This window comes from Stegostoma tigrinum, chromosome 23, assembly GCF_030684315.1.
Source record: "Stegostoma tigrinum isolate sSteTig4 chromosome 23, sSteTig4.hap1, whole genome shotgun sequence".
In the NCBI taxonomy this organism is placed as follows: domain Eukaryota; kingdom Metazoa; phylum Chordata; class Chondrichthyes; order Orectolobiformes; family Stegostomatidae; genus Stegostoma; species Stegostoma tigrinum.
In genome coordinates, this window is record NC_081376.1 from 35,441,216 (window position 1) to 35,468,916 (window position 27,701).

The following is a 27,701-nucleotide window of genomic DNA, read 5'->3' on the forward strand; positions in this document are numbered from 1 at the left end:
CATGCTGCTAGTTCACCCACCTTATTTCGGATGCTCCTGGCATTGAAGTAGACACACTTCAAACCAACTTCTTGCTTGCCGGTGCCATCTTGCGACCCTGCAACTTTATTTCAGACCTCCCTACTCTCAACCTTTTCTATACTCGAGCTACAATTTTAGTTGCCATCCCCCTGCTGAATTAGTTTAAACCCACCCAAATAGCCTTAGCGAATTTCCCCCCCAGGATATTGGTACCCCTCTGGTTCAGGTGAAGACCATCCTGCTTGTAGAGGTCCCACCTACCCCAGAAAGAGCCCCAATTATCCAAGAATCCAAAACCCTCCCTCCTGCATCATCCCTGTAGCCACATGTTCAACTCCTCTCTCTACCTATTCCTCGCCTCACTAGCACGTGGCACAGGCAACAAACCAGAGACAACAACTCTGTTCGTCCTAGCTCTAAGCTTTCATCCTAGCTCCCTGGGCTACTGCCTTAAATCCCCATCTCTCTTCCTACCTGTCGTTGGTGCCTTTGTGGACCACGACTTGGGGCTGCTCCCCCTCAAGGATCGCAAAAACACGATCAGAGACATCACGAACCCTGGCACCTGGGAGGCAACACGCCAACTGTGAGTCTCTCTCATCCCCACAGAACTTCCTATCTGTCCCCCTAACTATGGGGTCCCCAATGATTACTGCTCTGCTCCACTTCCCCCTTCCCTTCTGAGCAGCAAGGACGGACTCTGTGCCCCACTGCTTTCTCCTGGTAAGTCCTCCCCACCTCCCCACCCCCCCACCACCAACAGTATCCAAAACAGTATACTTATTGTTGAGGGGAATGACCACAGGGGATCCCTGCACTGCCTGCCGGTTCCCTTTCCGGCCCGACTGTAACCCATCTGCCTTTTTCTTGTGCCTGAGGAGTGACTACCTCCCTGTAACTCTTCTCAATAACTCCCTCTGCCTCCTGAATGATCCGAAGTTCATCCAGCTCCAGTTCCCTAACGCAGTTTGAGGAGCTGGAGTTGGGTGCACGTCCCGCAGATGTAGTCAGTAGGGACACATGTGAACTACCCTGGGATATTGTATTGTATTAGAAAGGTGCTCACAAATATAAAATGTTGAAGGAGACAAATCTGATTGTTGCAACTACAAAAGAATCTCCGCTGTCCACCACAATAAAGTACCGGTAGATTGGAGGGAGGCAAATGTTGTTCCTCTTTTCAAGAAAGGGAATAGGGAAATCCCTGGAAATTACAGACCAGTCAGTCTTATGTCTGTGGTCAGCAAGGTTTTGGAAAGAATTCTGAGGGATAGGATTTATGACTATTTGGAAAAGCATAGTATGATTAAAGGGAGTCAGCATGGCTTTGAGGGAGGCAGGTCATGCCTCAAATCATATTGAGTTCATTGAGGAAGTCACGAGACATGTTGACGAGGGTCGACCAGTGAATGTGGTGTACATGGACGTCAGCAAGGCATTTGATAAGGATCCCCACGGCAGGATCATTCATAAAGTCAGGAGGTATGGGATACAGGGTGATTTGGCTGTCTGGATTCAGAATTGGTTGGCTGACAGGAGGCAGAGAGTGATTGTAGATGGTAAGTATTCTGCCTGGAGGTCAGTGCTGAGAGGAGTCCCACAGGGCTCCGTTCTTGGGCCTCTGCTCTTTGTAGTTTTTATAAATGACTTGGATGAGGAGGTCGAGGGGTGGGTTAGTATGTTTGCTGATGACAAAGGTTGGAAGTGCCACAGATAGTATCAAGGGCTATTGCAGGTTTCAGTGAGACATTGACAGTATACAGAGCTGGGCTGAGAAATGGCAGATGGAGTTCAACCTGGATAAATGCAAAGTGATGCATTTTGGAAGGACGAACTTAAATGCTGAACATAGGATTAAAGGCAGGATTCTTGGCAGTGTGGAGGAACAGCGGGATCTTGGTGTTCAAGTGCATAGCTCCCTCAAAGTTGCCACCAAAGTGGATAAGGTTGTTAAGAAAGCATATGGTGTTTTGGCTTTCATTAACAGGGGGATCGAGTTTAAGAGCTGTGAGATTTTGCTGCAGCTCTACAAAACCCTGGTGAGGCCACACTTGGAATATTGTGTCTAGTTCTGGTCGCCCTATTATAACAAAGATGTGGAGGCTTTGGAGAGGGTGCAAAGGAGGTTTACTAGGATGCTGCCTGGACTGGAGGGCTTGTCTTACGAGGACAGATTGACTGAGCTCGGACTTTTCTCTCTGGAGAGAAGGAGGAAGAGAGGTGACCTGATCGAGGTGTACAAGGTAATGAGAGGCATGGATAGAGTCAATAGTCAGAGACTTTTTCCCAGGGCAGGATTGACTGCCATGAGGGGTCATAGTTTTATGGTGTTAGGAGGAAGGTATAGAGGAGACGTCCGAGAGACGTTCTTCACCCAGAGAGTTGTGAGCGCATGGAATACTTTGCCAGGGGTAGTCGTGGAAGCGGAGGCATTAGTGACATTTAAGCGACTGCTGGACATGCACATGGACAGCAGTGAATTGAGGGGAATGTAGGTTAAGTTATTTTATTTTTGGATTAGGATTAATCCACGGCACAACATCGTGGGCTGAAGGGCCTGTACTGTGCTGTACTTTTCTATGTTCTATGTTTTATATTCTACAGTTTGCTGCAAGGATCCTCCTCAATCATCTCCTCTGTGCTCAGAGGCCCTTCCACAGCCACAGAGCAGTTGCCACCCACTTAGATACAAAAAATGAACTTCACTGCAAGAACTACACCAAATGAGGTACATGATCTTTTTAAGACCTTACAAAAGTCTTTGACTCTATCAACTGTCAAGTCTTACAAAAAAGTCCTCCTTGAATTTGGTTAGTCTCAGAAAATGGTCATTCTTCGTTGAATCTACAATGTTAGGCAACAGATCCTCACTGCAGAGTCGGGTCAAACAAGAATCAAGCCTCTTCTATGCCTTCCTTGCTGCAGTACTTCCTCATCTACAGCAAATTATCTACAAGCATGGAGATAGTTTCTCGAACAGATGGGAAACCATTCAACATAGAGTATCTCAAATGAAAACAACTGCAACTATCGTCAGTGCACTACATTATGATAGATAAGTATATGGTCACTGAAAAACTGAGTCTGAGGCTATCAATGCCCTTTCCAAAGTACACGAGAAAATTGCCCTTTCAGTAAGCACTCAAAAGAACTAAGGTCCACTTTCAATTGGCTATCCCCACCTCTTGCCACTCCCCTTGCTTCGAGGCGATGGACAAAGACCACACATGTCTTGAGATGCTTCAAATCCAATGCCAGGTCATTCCAACAAGAACAACGCCTGCCAAGCCAACATGCCTTAACTAAGTTTTTATGGAAGTAATGTAAAAAATATTGTTATATTAAAGCTGGATTATATTTGAAATGTTTGTAATGTTAAAGTTTGCCTCCATGATTTTTCTGTTTTGGAAGATCACTAAAACAAATGAAACAAGCTTAGTCAGTTTTAAATTCTAGCCTGAACTACCACAAATGATGCAAACAAACACAAACCAACTGTACAGTCAGATAATATTGAATACCATCATTTACATCATTTAGGATTTAATGGTGCAGTGGTGTATCCGTACCACTGGGCCAGAGGTCTGGGTTCAAGCGACACCACAGGACGTGCTATGCAGGGAACTGTGCCACATGTCCAAAGGGAGGCTGGATAAAACAGGAGACACAATAAAGACAATATTCCTTGGAATGGAAAATATCTCTAAACGAGGTCCAAGCTGAAGTCTTGATAATTTAAGGAATAAAAAGGAAGGTACTGAACAACATCATTGCTAGTTAGTCAGGTAGTAGATGGCCCCAAAACCAGAATCTGAAAGAATGAACGTCAAATGAGGCAACCTGCAACTTCATATCAGCCTGATCACTTGACTGAAACTGGAAAAGACTTTTGTATAAAAGTATGCCCTTTTCCTTTAAATAAAAGCTGAGAACTTACTAATCAAGTGTCCACCTTTAACTTAATGCTTGTACCTTGTACAAATCAAATATTTATTTGACTTCACTAGAATAACGTAAATTGGCTAATTGCATAATCAAAAATTATTACAGAAAAAGGTACACTTTTGAAGGTTGTCTTGCACACATCCAGCCAATTCACAAAAGTCCATTGGAAGGGTGCGCTCAACTGTATGTACATGGCCTCACAAGCAGCTCTGCTGTACTGGAGGGGAGGAAGATAGGAGATCATATAGTTTGGGGAAAAAAGACCTTTCTGCATCTGTATCATGACTCCAGGGGTGACGTCTTGCCAGGTCAAGAATATCACCAAAAAGGTCCAGGGCATTCTTTGGCAGGGAATGTTAACAACCAGACACTACGGTCCATGATGTACCACTGGTATCACAGCTGTAGCCTATCAGGGTGACTTCAAAACGCATGCTCCAGTTACATAGGGATGGGAAAATTAAGTGATTGAACAAATGGTTGGATAACTGATGTAAGAGGAAGGACATCAGATCGGAGGCACTGGGACCAGTTCTGGGGCAGGTGAGACTTGTGCAAAATGACAAATTATATTTTGCCCAATCAGGACTAATATCCTTGCTGGTAGGTTTGTTAGTGTTGTTCAGGAGGCTTTAAACTCTATTAGCGCACAGATGGGAACTTATGAGAGCTCAGATTCACGAACATAAAACTAGTAAAAGGAAGTAAAAAAAGTGTAGTAAACAAACACTGAAGACCAATGAGGCAATGGCCAGTATGAATTAGGACCAAAAATGAAGAACATTAAAAAAGGCTGAAGTAAAGGCATTCTATCTGAATGAGCACTGAATTTGCCAAAACAAGTTGATGATTTGCATACACAAACTCAGGCAAATGAATTATCCAATTAAATCTATTGCAGATTTTGGAGTAGCACAGTCAGCCTGTACCCAGCTTTCTGACTGATAACACCACCTAACTAGCATGGAGTAGCTTTCTGATCTATACCGAACAAACAAGTCATATGCATTCAATCTGCAGGATTCCATCCAGCTTGAGAAGGCCCTTCACCTCCAGTGAGCAGCACTATAGGGAGAAGTTGAAAACTGGGAAATTCACTGTCCCATTATGTTCAAGTTGGTTGTAAAGTCTGAAACTACATTTTGCTATGAATCAGAAAGGATTATCTATTTTTCCAAAATTTGAATCAAAAACAAACACATGAAGATGTCATGTGGATGATGGGCCTATTCTATTTCTTTCACTACGATCTAGGACTGAACAACAAAATGCCAAGTGTTTTTCTATTAGATTGAAATTTATTTTGATACATTTGAACTGTTAGAGAAGTGTAAGTGAGCTAATGCTATTGCCAATCATGGAGTTTCACGAGATTCTCCAATCATGGAGAATAATGGGTCAACAGCAATAACAAGAAGTTAACTATCTGTAATCTTTTAAATGAATACATTGACACTACACTATTATCTACTTTTGAAGAAGCTTGCAAGTGGCAGCGGGCAGAGGCTGGAGCAATTTCGAAAAGTACTTTGTTTCCATGTTTGAAAAATGCCATGCACTAACTGCTTAGTGTTTTGGCTTAGGTCAGTGTTAGCACTGCCATCTCAATCAGAAGGTCAAACGTTTGCATCCCACTTGAGAGACTTACAAAATCTCTTGTACATAATCATGCCCCACAATGAGGTACATGATCAGAAAATTTCTTTTTGGTGGTCTTGGTTGAATGATAAATGCTGGTCAGGGTTTCAGCACAATGTCACTGCTCTTCTGGAATGGACTATATGTATATCTGTGTAGGCAGTCTCAAAAGCTTCACCAGAAAGACAACATCCCAAACAGTAGAGCATTCTATCAGCATTGGACTAAAGTGCCAGCCTGGATAATATACAATAAACTCTGAAGTGGGACTTGAGCACATGACCTGTTGATTTGTCTTGAGATGAGACAGTAGACCTGTTAATACAGAAAAAGGGGTAGACAGGTGGAGATTTTTGATGTGCCTTTCTAAAAAAAAGATGATTTTTCCTTTTATTTTATGCCCAACATTTGGTAATTGTAAAGACCACTTTGTAAAAAATCCTGTAGTACAAATTGCAGCACTTAATTTATAAAATGCTCCACGTAGTGGAGATTTATGTTGTTTGAGGTTAATTTGTATTTACTTTGTTGATAATACACTATCGGAACTATTCTTTAAAGAATTATTTTGAACAGCAACACATTACGATTGTGATTCTGTTTAATATTGATGGCTTCCTCCTGAAAGAATATGGTCAAATATCTGAAGTTGACTAAATTTGTCTGAAAGCACAATAGATTGGAAACCAGAATACAAACATGGATGATTGCAGACCAACAGTTTAATTGAGAAGCTCCAATGTTGCAGACTAAAAAAAATTCATTTTAACTGCCATTTGAACTTGGAGATTGATGACAACCTTGAAACAACCCCTTCCATTTTCATCTAAGAGACTAAACTACACGAGGGACTTCATTACATTAGGTTTCCTCCTTGTACCAATGATTGTGTATGTCCGCTACGTCCTTGATGACAATGAAGCTCACACAAGATTAATAAAAATGACACCATTACTTGCAAGCTCTGAAGCTATCTGCAGAGGATTACTCTGCAATTCTGTGTCCAACATGTGTCACGTAGTAATAAATAGTGAATTATGCTCTCAAAGCTGAGAGTACTAAGCAGACTAATTAGAGAAAAGGAAGCTGGCTTTAGACTGTCAAAATCTAAATATGAAACATTTGCGACTGGTGCAAGAAAATGTTCCTGTTAGAATACAGAAATAGCATTGAAAGAGAAATGATTTTAAAAATATTCACTTATGGGCTGTGGGGAAACTGGCTAGACTAACAATATTTGCCCATCCCTAGTTGTCCTTGAGGGCCCGCTGACCTGGTCTTGTCGTCACTGTATACAGTTAATCCAGTTCAATTTCTAGGCAATGCTAACCTCTCCGACATTGATATTACTGAATCCTCCACAGTCAATGCCATGGAATGTTAAGGGGCAATGTAGATTGCCTCTTATTGGGTATGGTCATTAGCTGACATGTGAGTGGCCCCAATGTTATTTGCCATTTTGTGCAATGTTTAGCACCATTCAACTGAAGTCATTGGCAAACTTTCCCACTTCTGACCGTGTGATGGAGGGAAAAGTCATCGATGAAGAAGCTGCATATGGTCGATCATCGGTTATAATACTGAAGCACTTCTGAAGAGACAGCTTGGAACTGAGATAACTCAGTTCTAGCACCTTATGGCCATCTTCATTTACACCAGGTAGGGCTCCAGCCAGTCGACAGCGTCCCCCTAATTCCCACTGACTTCAGTTTGGCTAGGGCTCCTTGATGCCACACTGAAGTCAAATGCAGCATTGATGCCAAGAGGCATCTCACGTCACTCAAATTCTATTTTTAATCATTAATCGCTATTTTTGTCAGTGAACATGACTAATGACATCAGGAGCTGAGTGGTCCTGGCAGAATCCAGAGTGGACGTCTGAGCAGGTGTTGTTTGAGAGCTTGGTTAATGACACATTTTGCCACTTGACTGATGATCGAGAATAGGCTGAAGGGGGAGCGCTTGCCCGGGTTGGATTTATCTTGCTTTTTGCGAACAAGACATACTTAGACAGCTGTTCTGAAGGGCAATATCCAAAACGTTGATTGCTCCTTTCCTCCAGATCCTGCCTGGTCTGCTGTGCTGTTCCAGCCTCTTACTACTCTACCTTGGATTCCAGCATCTGCTGTTTTTTTTGTGTCTCTAGCCAAGTATTCTCTCAGAACAGTTTCTCTCAAATTTCTGCCACAGAATACTGAAGGGTTAAAACCCTGCAGAACCCTTACAAAATGTATCTTTTAAATATCTAGAATATTGTAATTTTATTGAATTACCTCAGGGTAAAATGGAGTGGAATCGAGTTTTGAGACTGGTGTGGAAACAGACTTAAAAGTGAGGTACTTCTATTTAGGGGCATATAAAACTTAGTTCTTCTCAAACTATTAAATATACATACATGATCAAAGCACCAAATATTATGGGCAGGTGGGTAGAATGATCTTCCACGCTCCACCTTTTGGGTGATATATATTTACAAGTCACCCACACCACATTTCACTCTGAACTAGGAGCATTATTCGAGCTCTGGTCTTCATCTCCTGTCACAGACCAGGCCAAAAAAAAAGTGTGCCACAAAATGTCAACTCCCTATAGACTCTCACGAAGGCTACTCATCAGGAAAGGAAAATTGTTTTTCCTCTAGAAATGGATACAGGAGACCAAAAGGCGGAGAACTATTGAACGACATGAGATTTTCTCAGTTAGGCTGTACATATGAAATAGGCACGTGAAATTGCTCCACAATAGAAGGGCATATAAAGAGGAGAAATATCAGGAAAATGGAGCACAATTCTGAAGCTGAAGTCCTTCTTCAGACAAACCTTCAAGGTGAAGCAGCTACTTACCTGCACTTCACTGAATCTAGTCTACTGTATTGCTGCTCACAATTTGGTCTCCTCTATACTGAGGAAACAAAAGGCAGACTGAGTGACCACTTTGCAAAACACCTCTTGTCCACAAAATTGACCCTGAACTTCTGATTACCTGCTTCTTCAACACACAGCGTGCCTGGCCAATAAGTGTCTCAGACTTGCTGTAGCTCAGTGCACGTTGGAAGAACAGCATTTCATTTTACACTTGGGGACCCTGCAACCTTCAGGATTCAAATACTAGGTTTGATAAGGTTAAAGGGCTGAGCACCTTCTTCCATGTCCTTCCCTATATACCAGGGCATGTTATCACATGGTTGGCTACCATAACCAACCCATTGTTATCCATTAATTAGCAGCCATTGATTCTCTCTCTCTTTAACTCCTCCCTCTTCTCCCCCACCCAACTGTCAGCATATATGCTGACCTTTTCATAACAACAATCAATTCTGGAGGAGGGTCAACGGACAGAAAGCATTAACTCCACTTTCTCTCCACAGTTGCTGCCAGACCTGCTGAATCTTTTCAGCAATTTGTTTTTGTTTCATCTAGTTTGAACAGCTGGAGAAAAGGTAGACACAGAATACTAAGAAAACTCAGCAGATCTGGCTGCAGCTGTTGAGAGAAACAGTTTGACTAAGGAGACAGGAAAATAATATGCTTTTCTGAAGCTTACATTGACTGGTTTGAACCAGTTGGATTTCATCCTTAGTCAAGGAATTCAACTTAAACAAGGAATTGGGGAGGGAGATGGGCTAAAAAGGGCCAAGAATTGTTCTTGGCAAGCAGGATTAAATGAGACTGCCAAGGCATTTTATATGTGAATTATAAGCAAGGCAGATAGGGAAAGGGTAGTTTCATTATGCATGGAGCCAGAGAAAATGGACGAGGTTTTTAAAATGAGTATTTTGCATCACTCACCAAGGAGGGGGACATCAATGATGAGAAGATGAAAGAGGGATATGTTGCTATTCTCAGGCATATTGATATTAAAGTGGGTGATGGTTTTGGGTGTCTTGAAAAACATTAAAGTAGATAAATCTCCAGGAACTGATGGGATCTATCCCAGGATATGGAGGAAGGCAAGGAGATTGCTAGGGCCTCGACAGAGATCTTTGTATCCCCTTTAGCCACTGGCAAGACCCCAGATGACTAATGTACAGCCAATGTTGTTCGTATAAGGCAGCAACAGGGATAATCCAGGAAATTTTAGGCCCGTGAGCCTTGCATCAGTGGTAGGGAAATTATTGCAGAGGATTTTTGGGACAGGATTTATTTAACTTGGGAAAGAATTGACTTATTAGGGATAATCAGCATGGTTGTGCAGGAGAAGTCTTGACTTTCAAATTTGAATCAGCGTTTTGAATAAGTAACATAGATAATTGATGAGGATAGGGCAATGGGTGTTGTCTACATGGACTTGACTAAAGCACTTGACATGTCCCTCACAGAAGGTTGGTCCAGAAGATGAAGTCACATGGGAGTCACAGTGCAGTGGCAAATTGGATACAACATTGACTTGGTCATAGAGGATGGAGGGTAGTTGTGGAGGAGTGTTTTTCCATCTGGACAGAACAGGCCCTTCACCCCACTGTGTCTGTGCCAATTATGATGCCATTCGAAATTAATCCTTTCTACTTGCATATCCCCCTATACCCTCCTTTTCAGGTATTTGTCTAAATGCTTCAAAATATTGCTATCGCATCAGCTTCTACTGCTTCCTCTGACATAACACTCTCTACTCAATGTTTCACATTCTTTGGAGGGAATTGGCATTTTAAGGTTACCACTTTAGAGGACTGACATATTACAATCAATGTCTGTCACTTCATTTTAGCTATCAATGAGGTATTATTTGAACCACAGTGATGTTGCCTCACACATTTGCCAGGGTTCAAACTTAAAATGAGCTAAAACACAAAATGGGTCAAGTACCATCAGATCACTGATCTTTCAATAGAATCAGGAGAATGCTCATTTCTGATAGCTTGTTCCCATGCAAGGCTTTGAAAAGCAGCCACAGGAAGAAGTGGGTCCAATTACGTTTAGAAGATGTTCAGATAGGTATATGATAGGAAGGGTTTAAGAGGGATATGGGCCAAATGCAGACAAGTGGGGCTAGTTCAGTTTAGGAAACCTAGTTGGCATGGACAAGTTGGGTTGAAGGACCAGTTTTCATGCTGTATGATTCTATCTACAGCGATAGTGAGAAAGTGTAGTGTTGAGGGAAATGGTTGAGGGTGAACAATCAAATTGAAAGTTTACAACCCCTATCTGTCTTTTAAATTGTCTGAAAAGGAAGCCTGGCAGAGAATGCATAGGACAGGTGAGGGAGACCCAAGATCTACTTGCATGTATTCCTGCACAGCACAAACATTCGCTAGAGGGAATTGAAACAAAAACTGAGAAGTTTTTGGATTGGGTATGGCTTGCAGCTCACTAAGAAATAGCCAAATTAGATTAATACTTAGCAATGCCTACAGTGTAATCAAATCAAAAAGCCAAGCAAATTATCATTAATTATTCACCATATGGAATGTGGTTGAAGCTTAATAAGACCATAAGACGTAGGAGTGGAAGTAAGGCCATTTAGCCCATCAAGTCCACTCTGCCATTTAAATCATGGCTGATGGGCATTTCAACTCCACTTGCCTGCATTCTCCCCGTAGCCCTTGATTCCTTCTGAGATCAAGAATTTGTCAATCTCTGCCTTGAAGGCATCCAACGTCCCGGCCTCTGTTTGATCTTTGAGGGAACAGAGCTAGGAGGTTATGAGATTTGAATCTAGTCGGAGATTCTAAAATAGAGACTTATCCTGATGAAAATTACCATGTAAGCATTGCAAAGGTAACCAGAATGAGGGTCTGAGACATTCACAACCAATGAATGTTTTACCTTGGAGAACAGCTGCAGCAGAGTTGAATTCCCCAAAAGAACTGTGTGCATCCTTCTGTAGGGACTATCCATAAGTAACTAACTTCAGAATTGATTTCTCTGATTAAAAAAGGAACTTCTTGGGGAAGTAAGAACTAAACGACATAGTAATATAGCTTATAACGCTGAATGTTAAGTTAATAGTGTTGGTTTTAAGTCACTTAATTACAAATATTTCTTTTAAACAGGAAGTGAAATCATTTGGGAGAGTTTTATGGGTTTAAAACAACATATTTGGATTTATATTTACATGTTAATTGTCACCAACTGAATCATAACAAACATAATTACCAGAGTAAAGCAACATCACCCCCAATAATGACAACTTATTTGAACTGTTCATTTGAGTTTTCAAACGAGAACGGTTATAGGAGAACAGCAGCAAGCATGGGGACTATCTTCCCATTAAATTTGCTGCTGTGGAAAATAAATGTTTTCATCTTCCACAAGTGTCTTTAGTCCAATTCAATGGTTCACAATTATGTCTTAACATTTGACTTATTAATCCAAACAGAGGTTTATTTACACTGTGATAATGGGAACTGCAGATGCTGGAGAATCCAAGATAATAAAATGTGAGGCTGGACGAACACAGCAGGCCCAGCAGCATCTCAGGAGCACAAAAGCTGATGTTTCTGGCCTAGACCCTTCATCAGAGAGGGGGATGGGGTGAGGGTTCTGGAATAAATAGGGAGAGAGGGGGAGGCGGACCGAAGATGGAGAGAAAAGAAGATAGGTGGAGAGGAGAGTATGGGTGGGGAGGTAGGGAGGGGATAGGTCAGTCCAGGGAAGACAGACAGGTCAAGGAGGTTGGATGAGGTTAGTAGGTAGGAGATGGAGGTGTGGCTTGGGGTGGGACGAAGGGATGGGTGAGAGGAAGAACAGGTTAGGGAAGCAGAGACAGGTTGGACTGGTTTTGGGATGCAGTGGGTGGAGGGGAAGAGCTGGGCTGGTTGTGTGGTGCAGTGGGGGAGGGGATGAACTGGGCTGGTTTTGGGATGCGGTGGGGAAGGGGAGATTTTGAAGCTGGTGAAGTCCACATTGATACCATTGGGCTGCAGGGTTCCCAAGTGGGACATGAGTTGCTGTTCCTGCAACCTTCGGGTGGCATCATTGTGGCACTGCAGGAGTCCCATGATGGAAATGTCATCTAAAGAATGGGAGGGGGAGTTGAAATGGTTTGCGACTGGGAGGTGCAGTTGTTTATTGCGAACCGAGCGGACGTGTTCTGCAAAGCGGTCCCCAAGCCTCTGCTTGGTTTCCCCAGTGTAGACGAAGCCACACCAGGTACAATGGATGCAGTACACCACATTGGCAGATGTGCAGGTGAACCTCTGCTTAATATGGAAAGTCATCTTGGGGCCTGGGATAGGGGTGAGGGAGGAGGTGTGGGGGCAAGTGTAGCATTTCCTGCGGTTGCAGAGGAAGATGCCAGGTGTGGTGGGGTTGGACGGCAGTGTGGAGTGAACAAGGGAGTCACGGAGAGAGTGGTCTCTCCGGAAAGCAGACAAGGGTGGGGATGGAAAAGCGTCTTGGGTGGTGGGTTCGGATTGTAGATGGTGGAAGTGTCGGAGGATGATGCGTTGTATCCGGAGGTTGGTGGGGTGGTGTGTGAGAACGAGGGGCATCCTCTTTGGGCGGTTGTGGGAGGGGCGGGGTGTGAGGGATGTGTTGCGGGAAATGCGGGAGACGCGGTCAAGGGCGTTCTCGACCACTGTGGGGGGGAAGTTGCGGTCCTTGAAGAAATTGGACATCTGGGATGTGCGGGAGTGGAATGCCTCATCCTGGGAGCAGATGCGGCGGAGGCGGAGGAATTGGGAATAGTGGATGGAATTTTTGCAGGAGGGTGGGTGGGAGGTGGTGTATTCTAGGTAGCTGTGGGAGTTGGTGGGATTGAAATGGACATCAGTTACAAGCTGGTTGCCTGAGATGGAGACTGAGAGGTCCAGGAAGGTGAGGAATGTGCTGAAGATGGCCCAGGTGAACTGAAGGTTGGGGTGGAAGGTGTTGGTGAAGTGGATGAACTGTTCGAGCTCCTCTGGGGAGGAAGTGGCGGCGCCGATACAGTCATCAATGTAACGGAGGAAGAGGTGGGGTTTGGGGCCTGTGTAGGTGCAGAACAGGGACTGTTCCACGTAACCTACAAAGAGGCAGGCATAGCTGGGGCCCATGCGGGTGCCCATGGCCAACCCCTTCGTCTGTAGGAAGTGGTATACTGCATCCATTGTATCTGGTGTGGCTTCTTCTACATTGGGGAAACCAAGCGGAGGCTTGGGGACCGCTTTGCAGAACACCTCCGCTCGGTTCGCAATAAACAACTGCACCTCCCAGTCGCAAACCATTTCAACTCCCCCTCCCATTCTTTAGATGGCATTTCCATCATGGGCTTCCTGCAGTGCCACAGTGATGCCACCCGAAGGTTGCAGGAACAGCAACTCATATTCCACTTAGGAACCCTGCAGCCCAATGGTATCAATGTGGACTTCACCAGCCTCAAAATCTCCCCTTCCCCCACTGCATCCCAAAACCAGCCCAGTTCGTCCCCTCCCCCCACTGCACCACTCAACCAGCCCAGCTCTTCCCCTCCACCCACTGCATCCCAAAACCAGTCCAACCTGTCTCTGCCTCCCTAACCTGTTCTTCCTCTCACCCATCCCTTCCTCCCACCCCAAGCCACACCTCCATCTCCTACCTACTAACCTCATCCCACCTCTTTGACCTGTCCGTCTTCCCTGGACTGACCTATCCCCTCCCTACCTCCCCACCCATCTTCTTTTCTTTCCATCTTCGGTCCGCCTCCCCCTCTCTCCCTATTTATTCCAGAACCCTCACCCCATTCCCCCTCTCTGATGAAGGGTCTAGGCCCGAAACGTCAACTTTTGTGCTCTTGAGATGCTGCTGGGCCTGCTGTGTTCATCCAGCCTCATTTTATTATCTTTATTTACACTGGTTACAGGTTTTAAAACCAAAATAATCATGACTTCCTATTTCTGCAATTATCGAATCGTATCATGAGATTCATTAATAATCTGAGGCGCTCCTGTGGTCATATTAACATTTGTTCAACGAACTTTGTCTGTTTGGAGGGTTATCGGATTTTGGTTTTGAAAGGACATATTGAGAATGTGAAGAAGCCAGAGTCAATAAAAGTGGAGCTGGACGAACACAGATCAGACAGCAGAGAAGGAAAGTCAACATTTTGGGCCGAAACCGTTCATTAGGACTGGGGAGGGGGAGCCCAGAAATAAATGGGGGGGTGGGGCTGGGGAAAAGTAGATGGAATGGTGATAGGTGGATGCAGGTAAAGGTTTATAACCTGGGGGCTGCAGAGGGAGAGAGAGACTTACTGAGCTCTGAGGGAGGAGGAAAGCTTCAAGGTGGGCATCCTTAGAGAAGACTTCACGGAATTGGTTTTTAATGACTTGGAGGCAGTAAGGACTGCAGATGCACCATGTTTATTGACTCTGGCTTCCAGCATCTGCAGTCCTTACTATCTCCTAGTCATTAAAAACCAATACTGCGAAATCTCTAAGGATGTCCACCTTCGGGAAGATTCCCTCCTTCCTCCAAAGAGGGGTAAGTAAGTTTCCTACTGCAACCACCCCCTTCCAAACATGGTTACCTGCATCCATCTATTACCATCCAAGCCCCAACCCCCTAATTGTTTCTGGTCTCACTTCCCCCTCTCTAGTCCTGGCAAAGGGTTTCGGCCTGAAACGTTGACTTTCCTGCTCCTGATGCTGTCAGATCAATTGTGTTTGTCCAGCACCACGTTTATTGAGAGTGCAGTTAGCAAAGCATATTGGACCTTGGGTTTCACAAAGGTTAGAGGACAAAAGCAGGGAGGTCATACTAAAAACTTCTGGGTAGGCGTAACTAGAGTACTGTGTGCAGTTCTGGTCACAATACTTCAGGAAGGATCTCAGAATCCTTGACTAGGTACAGACAAGATGTACTAGAATGCTTCAGCTATTTTGGGTTTTAGCTGTATTTGGTTGGAAAAGCTAGGGTTGTTCAATTGAAATAAGGGAGATTGAAGGGACATCAAATAGAGAGATAACAAAGTGTGGGGCTGGATGAACATAGCAGGCCAAGCAGCATTTTAGGAGTGCAAAAGCTGACGTTTCAGGCCTAGGGAGATGCAAGATTACTAAAGATTTAGGTAAGGTAGGCAAAGAAACTTGGCTGAAGGCACAAGAAGCAGCGAACGCAAACTTAAGATTTTGGGGCGACTGTTTGGTTCGACGAATTTGACATAGTCAGGGTAAGTGATCTGGAACTTGCTACTTTAGGGTGGAGGAATTAGGGATGATCAATGGTTTCAGGAAGGAAATAGGTTCGGTACTTGGAGGAAAAGAACCTGTAAAATTATGTGGCTAGAGTAAAGGAATGGGGCTGACTGGATTGCTCTATGCAAAAGTTGGGAAGGACTTGAGAACAATTCCCCTCCCTTCTGTGCCAAAATGACTGATAGATTTTAGTGGCAAACAGAACCATAATAATTAGCTGTTCAATTGCTTCGAAAAATCCATAAACTGAAACAAATTGAAATTATAACATCATATTTTTTTTCATAGTTCTGCATCATAAATGCACCATTAAAATCGTACAATTTCATAGCAAATTCAGGCATAGCATGTCTCAGCCTTTGGGAAAACCTTAAACATTCAAGTAAAAAAATGTGATGAAGCCCTTAAAACAGAACATAAGGAAATTCAACTATTAAATGCAACCATACTAATCATTGTGAAATGTGCAGTTTCAGTTATATCTTAGCGTGTGAAACTACTGAAGAAATCAAAAGTGAAGAAACAACCAATGAAAGTTTCAAGAACTCTCATTTTTCATCATAATCCAGTAACTTTTGTTTAGAGGTGGGATTTTTGCAAAGATACATGTACATTTTGGGAAGGCAACAGCAATCTTTTATTGCTTCTATAGAAACCTGCCTTTATCTATTTACTCAAAGATTTCAGTTTTCCAAAAAAAAAGCGTTTAGACTTGCTGGGCTTGAATTTCTGTAAAATTATGCTATGATAATGGTGAAATTATGGCATAGTTCATTCGTATGGTGCAGAAATGCAAGGAAATTATTGTTAAGTGGATCTATGTCACTATCTGTGCCATGTCAAAACTTGGAAACTTATATTGCTTGATTGACTAATTTTCACAACTCAAATGTGAGAATTAGATTTTTGGCAATGTGTTAAGATAACTGCTTAAAGACGTTCAGGACTTAAATCTTGAACAGAAACAATAGAGGAGAACATTTTTGAAGACAAATAAAGAATAAACTACAATAACATTATATTTTTAAGGGATAAAATCCAATTTTGTAGGTTTAGCCAGACAGGATATGTTTTTGTGCAATGGAATCTAATTACAAATTTTATGTATTACAGGAAATTGTTGCAAGAAAAGCAAACACACTACTGTAGCCAAGTTATAATATAGCCAAGATAATAAAATGTGAGGCTGGATGAACACAGCAGGCCAAGCAGCATCTCAGGAATGCTCCTGAGATGCTGCTTGGCCTGCTGTGTTCATCCAGCCTCACATTTTATTATCTTGGAATTCTCCAGCATCTGCAGTTCCCATTATCTCTTATAATATAGCCATATATGACAAGCTGAACTGTTGTACTCTAGAGAGTCCACAATAGCTTCCTCTTAACTTGATTAATTTGCGACTTTCACATTTCCTACATTGTAAAACCTTTGTAATCATTACAATAACAAATTTAAAGTGGCTATTCATTTTAGAAACAATGATGTTCCAGAGTACTATATTTAAGTTTCCAGAATACACAACTTTCCACGCAAAATTTAAGTAGGTGAAGACTGTTTAAATTAACAAATTCATAAAGCCCCTAAGCAAGTCTGAAGGTGGATCCCACCTCCCAGCTTTGAATAAATTGATTCCTGTGATTTTTAATGTAACAGACCTGAAAAGGTTCACTGATTTTTCTCCCTGTGGTTTAACCTGTGGAGCATTTCTGGCATTCTGTTTCATTTACAGATTACCGGTATCTGCAGCATTTTGCTTTCGCTGCTTCAATTTAAACTTACACTGTCTGGATTATGCCAGACAAGGGAGATAAAAATCAAGTTTACTTTCAGGTTTGTAGCTAGTAAAGAAGGCTTCATTTCTTTTGCCACAACTTCCATAGTCAAATCTTCGCTGACCACTGGACACACTGGTCCAAGTGACCTTCCCCTTTGCTATAAATATCCAGGAATCTACATAGATAAACAGTGTCAGGTTTGTTTTTCTTTAAAATTTATTTCCCCTCTATCCCATTCTCTCACCTGGTAAATGGACACTACCCCACAGGTTTTCTCTGTGGAATCTCACCTCCACTAATTTTTCTGCTGCACTTTTTACTCTCTCTCTAGACAATTGTAACTTATTTTGGGGTCTAGTTCCATGATCCTGGCAGCCTTTCAGTAGCTGATGCAACTAACATCCGCGAATGGTTGAAGTGGACATAAGCCAGCTATTCAACATAGGAGCATCATAGCTGACTCAAATGTTATCCAGTCCCAGTGTGAAAAAAAAATCAGTTGGAATTTCTGGATGCTACTCAAAGACAAGACCTTAAGCCTTAATTTTAAAATCATTTACTCTTGCTGAAATCAGTTTTTTTAACCCCCCAGCAGAGATCATGAATTGTATCTCGAGCCTTCTTTACACCACAATTTCCTACCAAATGATGTACGTGCATGATGAGTCAAATAGATGCTCCAATGTGCTGTATTGTTCTATTTTATGATGAAGCAAGTGATGCCTTTATTCATAAAATAATTGTAGCATTGGAGACGAAGTAGAACTTAAAACAATAGAGTACAGGAACAAGCTCATTGGCCCACAATGTGTGTACCAACCATGATGCCATTGTAAACTAAACCAATCTTATCTGCCTGCACATAGTCCATATCCCCTGTTCATTGCCTGTTTTCCCTGCCAGTTCATGTCTCTGTCCAAATGCCTTTTAAAATTGTAATGTATCTCCTTCTACCACCTCCCTAGTAGCATGCTCCAGGCACTACCACCCTCTGTGTAAGAGGTTTGCCTTGCACATCTCTTTTAAAAACATTTCCCCTCTCACTTTAAACCTATGTCCCTAGTATTTGACACAACCACCTTGGGGAAAAGATTCTAACTATTTACCCTATTAGGGCCTCTTAAGATTATATACTTCTTTCAGATTGCCCCTCAGACTCCAACTATCTACCAAAAACAATTCTTTCTATTTAGTCATGTTAACTACCTCAAGAATTCCTTCAGATAAAAATCCTACCTCCAAAATGCATCTAAGCTGAAATGGAAACAACTACAATGTTCATGGAGAAATTCAAAATCCAAAATGACACCTGCCCCTCTGAGGTGACATTTCAATGCAGTAGAAGGCAAGTGTTGCACTATTGAAGGGCATTACCTTTTGGCTGAGATAGTTAACATGGATTCTGTCTTTAAAATATCCCATAGTACATTTTAACAGTCAGGCCATTGCGGTCAGTATTCCTCTCAAACCATTTAGTGAAAATAACATGCATCATGGAAGATCTAGCAAGCGGAAAGATACATGCTTAAAATTAGTTGCTGTACATTGCATTACAACAGTGACTGTACTTCAAAAGTACTTAATGAACTTAAAGAGTTCTTTGGGAAATAAGACTGAAAGTTCTAAATACAAAAGTTTTCTTTTCCTTTAGCTGCAAACAATTGTACCTGTCATCCTAGTTTTAGTGTGGACTTTCATATAACCTCAGGCCAGAGTAATAGGCATTTCCTCACAGTTTGTACAGGATGTAAGGCTACAGGACAGTAATACTCCATGCTGTACAGGGTTCCAACTTTCTAGAACAGACTAGTTCATGATTATGCCATGATGTAACTGTGGGTACAACGTTGTGAATAAGGGTCACTGCACTCGAAACGTGAAACTCTGCTTTGTCTTTGCAGGTGCTGTCAAATCTGCTGAGATTTTCCAACAACTTCTGTTTTAGTTTCAGATTTCCAGCATCCGCAGTTCACTTTATTTTTTCAAAAAAAGCAGTGGTCAGTATGGACAATCACCACTTACTGATTTCAAATTCTAAACAACTATGCTTGCACTCTGTACAAGAAAATCGTTGCGCAAGCAATATTATTAAATGTTTAAAACAAAAAGTAGGTTTCATGGCAACATCTGTCTTTTAGAATTGTTTTTTGAAATGATTTTGCAACACAAAGACAGTGTTTGCTTGGCATTTTACATTGTTGATTGTATGCATACAAAAGTGAGAAAAGTCACACTTCAGAACGAAGCATTGGGCAGTTGACAAAACTTCAAAACAGCAAGCAGATTTTGCTGTTAAACAGTTATTTATTTGAGGTTTAATTCCGCACAATGTACCACTGTGAAAACAATGCTCAAGACCTCAAGCTAAATGTTATGGAATGCTCAAAACAGTGAAAGGATTTGGAAGTAAACACTTTTCTAGTATACTGTACAATGTTTCTGCAGCGAACATTCACCTAGTGCTGTGACGTGTTGTATTTGTAATTAACTTTTTAAATCAGCATTGCAAAATCCAAATTTTAAATGCCTAATTGAGAACATTATAAAAAATTATTTTAAAAAATGTGAACATTGTTGGTAAGCCCCAGCATTTGTTGCCTCAAGCAGGTACACCACTGTTTTCAACCATTGCAGAGCATCTGCCTCAGGTACACCTAAAGTCCTATTAGGGAAGGAGCTCCAAGATTTTGACCCAGTGATATTCAGCATCTCTCAAGATTATTTCCCTGATGTGTAGATATTGGGGGTCTGTGCTCAGTGACTCCAAGTGGAAGTCAACGTGTTGACATGTTGATTAGCATGTGCAGACCCTCGCACAGGATGTGTAGTTGCCCAGCTTAAAAGGAACGGCAGAGATGTTGAAGGCATGGCAATATAGGTCCTAGTCAGCATGGTGTTTGGCTTAGAGGTGAACTTACAGGCGGTGTTCCCATGTCTCTTCTGCTTTTGTTCTTTTAAGTGGTATCGGTCTCAGAATTGGAAGATGCTGTGAAGGAGCTTTCGTGAGTTGCTCCAGTGCAAATGGTATATGGTACATACCATTGCAAGTGTGCATCAGTGGTAAAGTTGCTATGTTCAAGCTGGTGTATGGGGTGCCGTTTGGGTAGGGTGCATTATCCTGGGTTTTCAGCATTATTGGAAGGGAACTCATCCAATCAATTGCATAGTACTTAATCAGACTCCTGACTTGTATCTTGTAAATGAGGGAAAAACTCTTGGTCACAGCAGTGAATTATTCATTGCTAAGTTTCTAGCCTGCTATGACCCAACAGTGTTTATGTACCTAGAATGTTAAGTTTCTGGTCAATGTTAACTCTCAGGATTTTGATGAGGGACGATTCAGTGACTGCAATCCCAGTCTTACTTCATATGGACATGGATAGCTCCACAATCCAAGTGATTGAAAATGGTATCGAAGACTTCAATCATTAGAGAACCTATGGTGCAGGGAAGATCATTGAAGAAGCAGGTGAAGTTGGCCAGGCCTAGAAAACTACCCTGAGGAACTTCTGCATTGACATCCTGGTGCTGGGATGATTAGCCTCCATCAATGAAAACCATCTCCCTTTTAGCCAGATCTGACTGTAATGAGTCGAGTATTCTCCCTATGACTCCCATTCACTTCAAATTTGTTGGATCTGATGCTACCCTTAGTTAAATGCCACCTTGACTTCTAGGGAAGTCATTCTCACTTTACCTGTGCAATTCAGATTTTTTCCCCCATGTTTGGAACAAAGCTGTAATGATATCAGGAGCAAGGTGGCTCTGAGCACTGATGACAAGTTATTGCTGTCAAATATCATTCATATAGCAATGACAAAACACATTCTATCACTGTGCTAATGACTTAGAGTAGACTGTTGGGTGTGGCAACTGGTCAGATTGATTTTGTTCTGCTATTTATGGACAGGCCATGCCTGGACAACTTTTCACATTGCTGGCATCTACCTAACAATCTAGTTCATCGGATGTGCAGTTTTGGTAATAAACTAAATTAGTACTTATATGGAATAGATTTTCTCTTTTGCTTTAAAATCTAAATCAGCGAACAGAGAGATGGGAAAATGATTGGGATCCTACACCCTGTAGGCATTTTCATTTCATAGGTGGGGAAGTATTAGCCACTGGTGGTCTTAGCAAGTGATGGTGTGACAGCAGAGAATCTTAGTTTAGGCGGCAAGGTATCTGTATGGGCAGGGTTTAATGAATATGTAAGAGTCTGAGATATGGGATATTGTCCTAGCTGGCCATTACTGGTACCTTGTGGAGTTTGTTACCACCACTGGTGTAGTACTAAGGACTACTTGAGGTAGCTTGCTGCCAAAAATCCTCCCTTGTCTTTGCTTTATTGTGGGCCTATCTTGTGATGAGGGATAGAGTAAATACAGAAGAGTGTGTTCTTGGATTACAAGAAGGTTTACTGCATGACAGTGCAAATAGAGATACAATTACCTGGCTCTGGCACAGATACACTTTCTCCCTCCAAAAGCTACTGTAGGGTTCCTAGTCTCCTCCTCTAGAACTGGGTGAACTCCTTAGAATGGATAGAGCCAATTAATGTTAACCCCTTGTAGCCATTACAAACCACACAAAAGTGTTGTTGTGACTTAACTATGACCCCAATAGTCATGAGCTAGGACTCTTGCTAGACAAATGAAACTGATACAAAAGAGTGCTGTGCTCTGCTGCCTTATCATGCATGTATTGTTAACAAACATGGTTTTAAAAGAAACAGAGTATCTGGCCTATACTTGTATGAAGTACAAACCCATACTGAAATAGTATCAGCAGGCATTGCTGACTAATTCTACCTTCTCTGCTGCCATTCTGCTGGATTTCTTCAGGTAAGGAAGATGAAAATGAAAGAAAATGGGGAGCGATATAGACAGAATATGAAATGTAAACATGCAAATGTTAAAGTGAAATTAGTTTAAGTTACTACGTACAGGTCTGCATCTACCTGTTTTTTAAAAAAGAATTGAGCAACTTGTATACTTCAAATGACCATTTAGAACAGATAATGGCAAAATCAGAGAAGAAATCAGGAGCCAAGATGGGCAGTCATGTTGGTGGGGAGGCAATTGGCAAAACAGAATTAATATTTTGAATTAGATTATGTAAACTTCAACAGTCCTTAGTCTGCAGCAATATCTCTGACTCAGAGATCACAAATCTTTCACTTTTAAAAAAAAAATCAATTAATAGAAACAGTGAATAAAATCAGGATTGTCTATCTCTATTTGAATACTTCTACCTCCAGATTTTAATCAGAACACTTTATAGCAAAGCTATCCATAAAAACGTAAATCACACTTCACAATGCAAACATTTAATTGCACTTTAAAACAGCATGAATACATAATAACCTTTATCCTAAAACAATCCAGGGTATAATATTGACTCGTGTTCTTTTCCACAAGTACTCCAGTGGAAAACGTGCAACACGCTACCCTACATTTTTTTAAAGTCATTCGTCAAGCTTTGTGAAATTAATTAACAAGTATATTTTAGGTTTGGTATAAAGATTAGAAATAATGATTAAGTAACCTATTAAAAAATCAATTTGAAGAGTGAAGTTAAAATCAGTGACACCATACCATCATTGACTGACACAGTAAAGTAGAAATTAACTGGTCATTCATTAAAGTTTTAGCAGACTACCAAATAACAATGTGCAGGTTTGCCCGCAATATAGTGCTATCATTGTCAAGTAAATTGGCAATGAATGAAACACCAAGATTTTCTTGACACGAGACATTTTATAAACGTAAATGAATGAATTATCTCCCTGCAAATACATGCTGAATTGATATATAAAATCCAACCATGATTTCACATGTACCTTACCTAGCTCTTTGGAAACTGGTGACTGAGAGCTCAATTCTGCCAATTTTGAAATGCCGTCAAAGTAAGTTTTTCCTGCAGCCACCATAGCTGTTAAAATAAACAAAATATTTCAACAAACTGCAGTTATTCATTTAGAAAACAATCGCAATATTCTTTGTTCTAAGAGACAACAAGTCAATCAAAATAAAATAAAGAACTATGGATGCTTGTGATCTGACAGATATTTTGTTGGTGAAACTCAGCAGGTCTGGCAGCAGTGGGAAGAAAGCAGAGTTAATGTTTTGAGTCAAGTGACTCTTCAGAGCTGAAGAAGAGTTAACTCTACCTTCTTCCCACCAATGCTGCCATTTCTGCAGTGTTTACCCAGCAATTTCAGTTTTTGTTTCAAGTTGATCCAAACCTACAATCAAGTAAAGACAGCTATTCTATTCAGGTAATTCACTAGTGTCAGATTATTGCAATTTCCTCTTAGTGGTAAGGTAATATTTTACAATTTAAAAACTACGTCTTTAATCGTCCACATTCCAAGTTTAAGGTTGCAAGTGAATATAGCTATGATTGTCAAAATGGATAAGACGACTAGTTTTGAGAACCAGGTTATGAATAGCATTAGAAAAGCAACCATTTTAACTCCCCCTCCCATTCTTTAGACGACATGTCCATCATGGGCCTCCTGCAGTGCCACAATGATGCCACCCGAAGGTTGCAGGAACAGCAACTCATATTCCGCTTGGGAACCCCACCTACACTCTCCTCTCCACCTATCTTCTCCTCTATCCATCTATGGTCCGCTTCCCCCTCTCTCCCTATTTATTTCAGAACCCTCTCCCCATCCCCCTCTCTGATAAAGGGTCTAGGCACGAAACGTCAGCCTTTGTGCTCCTGAGATGCTGCTTGGCCTGCTGTGTTCATCCAGCTTCACACTTTGTTATCTTGCATCTCATTGGGTTGCATGAACATGTCACAAATTTGGGATTTGTATTCTTGTGATGTGTTTTCCAGGTTGTGCATTGTTATTTCACAATTTATCTTGTATGAACAGAAATATCAAATGAGAAAAAAACCTTTCATTTAACACCAAAAACATTTTCACCCAAGATTATTTTAAGACGTAACGTGACACATATGTACCATCATGGAGGCCTCCCAGGAGAAAAATAAAATTCTTTGACTTTTGCATGCATGTCAACCAGCCACATATTACTAGTTTGCTTCATAAGTGGCTATGCCTCTCGCTGCCAAAGCCTCCCGAGTTCTGGGATTCATTCCCCTAAGATCTCTACCCATCTTTCCTCTTTTAACGCACTCTTTAAAACCCACTCAGATAGTAGGAATTGCCAATGCTGGAGAATCTGAGATAACAAGGTGTAGAACTGAATGAACACAGCAGACCAGGCAGCAAAGGAGCAGAAAAGCTGACTGTTTGGGTCTGACCTGCTCCTCTGATGCTGCTTGGCCTGCTGTGTTCATCTAGCTCCACATCTTGTTATCTCATTAAAACCCATCTCTTTTACCAAGCTTTGGGTCATTGGTCTCAACATGTTTTGCGGCTTGGTAAATTTTTGTTCAATATTAGCCCTGTGAAATACTTTGGGATGTTTTATTGTGTGAAGTGCAATGCGAATGCAAATTGTATTATATCTGCATTTTCTTCTCTGTTATGTCTTTAAACTTTTATGTAGTACTTTGTTACTTCAAGAATCAGAGTTAAGGCTTTTTGAAAATGGTTAAAATCAGAAAACAAAGGTTTTAATGTAAAACAAAAAAAGCAGCTACTATAGAACTTAAAACTAAATTAAAATTTCAGGTAGTTTTTTTTTTAAAAGCTTGCAAAATATTACAATTATCATCCATTCTGATCCTACAAATTTATAGAGTCACACACCCATCAGATCATTTGGAAGTATGATAACACTGGAACAGAAATCGATAAAGATCAGTGGAAATCTAAAGTTTCTCTGCAAGTCCATTTGGCAAAGCAATTTCAACAATGTGAAAAGGAAGTGCCAATTTTTCTGGGCTGGGTCTCCTTTTAAATAGCTGGGAGTAGAATGATTATTATTCAGGAACTTATAAAAAGTTTAAAACAAGAGAGTTTATCACTGCACAGTGTAAACTAGAGCTTTTAAAATTGGACAGTTTCCCTGTGGGCTAATAATATTGTCAAAAAGTATTATGAAAGGAATTTAAAATTAAACTCTTCTAAAAATTCCAATCTTTAAAGTATGTCATTTTTTTATTTTAACCCCAGTTTTCTAATTTTGTCCAATAACAGTACTAAACCTATTTGGAAAACCTTTCAGAATTTTCCCTAGGTTTTACTGCAATTCAATTATAATTGGAAAGGGACTTTTCAAACATGAGCAAGATACACTCCTGAGAACAGATACAAAATTAAATATTTTCCCTTGACAACAATCAGACTAGGAAGATGAGTTTATGTCTCCTTCGATCACGAAAAATGTTAGTTCCCCCCCACCCCACAAATCTTACAACACCAATTTGGTTCAAGGAATAGATGATCCAATGGCTGTACAGTTTCAATGCTGGTTAGAGGCCTTGGGTGGCAATGTACACCATTTTTTTTGGTGTTACAATTCTTTCTTGTACCCCTCGAGAGGAAGGGAAAAACAAGTCAAAAATTATGATTACTTGCACTTTTCTGCAAAAAAATCCAGAACAAGCCCACATTTACAAAAAGCCACATTTATTTTGTTTACGTCACAAATTATGATCTTTACGCTAGGAGGTTAGTTCTAGAATGCAGTGTCTCTTATGCAACATTAAATACTTTCAGATCCTGTGTCTCCAAGTCAGCATAATTAGGTGTCCAGTCTGAGAAATTCGATTATCAGTCCCCATAAATTTTCTGGGTACGATTACACTGCAACGTGTGTTGATAAGTAGTCTCGGGTTTATTTCATTATTAAACCTGTACTGTGCAGTGTGGGCACAAAAGTCCAAACGGGCTTTCAAGTGAAAATCCAAAGTGCTGTTATCTTGCCTTATTCCAGAATGAAGTTAAGCCCTGGCTCTAATTTCAAGCTGTGTAAAATTGATGTAAAGTAAAACCAGCATAGATGTAGCATAAATATGCATCGATGACTTTCTAAATAAAAGCCGAAAGAACTGCGAATGCTGTAAATCAGGAACAAAAACAAAGTTGCTGGAAAAGCTCAGCCAATCTGGCAGCATCTGTGAAGAAAGAAAAACAGTTAAAATTTCGGGTCCAGTGGCCCTTCCTCAGAACTTTCTAATTCCAAGACTGGATTTTAGTCCTGAATGAAAGCCACAATTATCAAAACAATAGATGTTTTTCATTCCACTTATGAAAATGTAACATAACTTGTTAGGAAACAATGTGACACAGTTTGATCAGCTTGCTTCTTAATAAAATGTACATTGTGAAATTTCACTATATTAGGTTTAATCCAGGTAGCTCACAGGGTTAAAATGAAGTTACATGACTCAGATTCAACTAAATCAGATTTGCAAAGATTTGAAGGTAGCTACAAAGCCTATTCATATTGACCACCCACCAAAGCCCAGACTTCCCAAGTATTTTGCCCATATAAAAGACCTTACTCAGGCTTCAGTATGCCTTGTTTGGATTTTCTCAATTCACATTGGAGATATCAAGACTTTGGGGAAACAAAAAATGTACAGAGGAGGACCGAAAGATTAATTCCCAGTTTGTAACATTTTTATGAACTGCAACTGAACAGGGCTCCACATTCGGGGAAGTACAGATTTAGTCTAAATTTAAACTTAAATCAGATCACTCCTCTGGGACAAAGTATCATGCAATCAAGTTCTTTGAAGCATACATAGTTACAGTTGCAGCGTAGGTAATGCAGTTGCAAATATGTGCACAGCAAGCTTGCACAACAGTCAGACAATTTTTTTTTAAGCGATGTTGGCTGGTGGTTAGACATTGGCCAGAAGGCCAAGGATAATTCCCTTGCTCTTCAATAATAGCTTTGTCAGATTTTTAACACTTCCTGACAGCACAAACTATGCCTCAGTTTAATGTCTCATTTGAAAGCTGGCATTGCCAGCAGAGCTGCATTCAGTTAGCATTATATTAAAATATCAAGCCTAAACATGCATGCTCAGCTCTGTATGGCACCTTTGCCTACCAGCCAAAAGGCTTGAATGCTTTCAACTGCGCCACAGTTAGTGAATAGTTTTTTTTACAATTGACTGAATTAGGGAAGTCAAGGCTTGACTCAAGGTTAGATCATTGGAGGCATTTTCTAGAGAATATTGGTCAACTAGAACATGTTGGCAGTTCATGCAGCGGACAGACTGAAATTGCCAAATTCCATCAATTGAGAACTGGACCTGCTCCTAGCTGGGGCAGAAATCACCTTTGTACTAGGCGG

The 27,701-nt window shown here is 41.2% G+C and overlaps 1 protein-coding gene across 1 annotated transcript in view; it reads right to left on the reverse strand.

Annotated features, from left to right (window-relative positions):
• The window catches only part of LOC125462434 (brain-specific angiogenesis inhibitor 1-associated protein 2-like protein 1), a 140,792-nt gene that overhangs the window by 89,519 nt on the left and 23,572 nt on the right, over positions 1–27,701 (reverse strand). Inside the window, exon 3 of the mRNA XM_059654066.1 lies at positions 23,317–23,403. Within this exon, the coding sequence (XP_059510049.1) occupies positions 23,317–23,403 (87 nt within the window). The remainder of the gene's footprint in view (positions 1–23,316; positions 23,404–27,701) is intronic.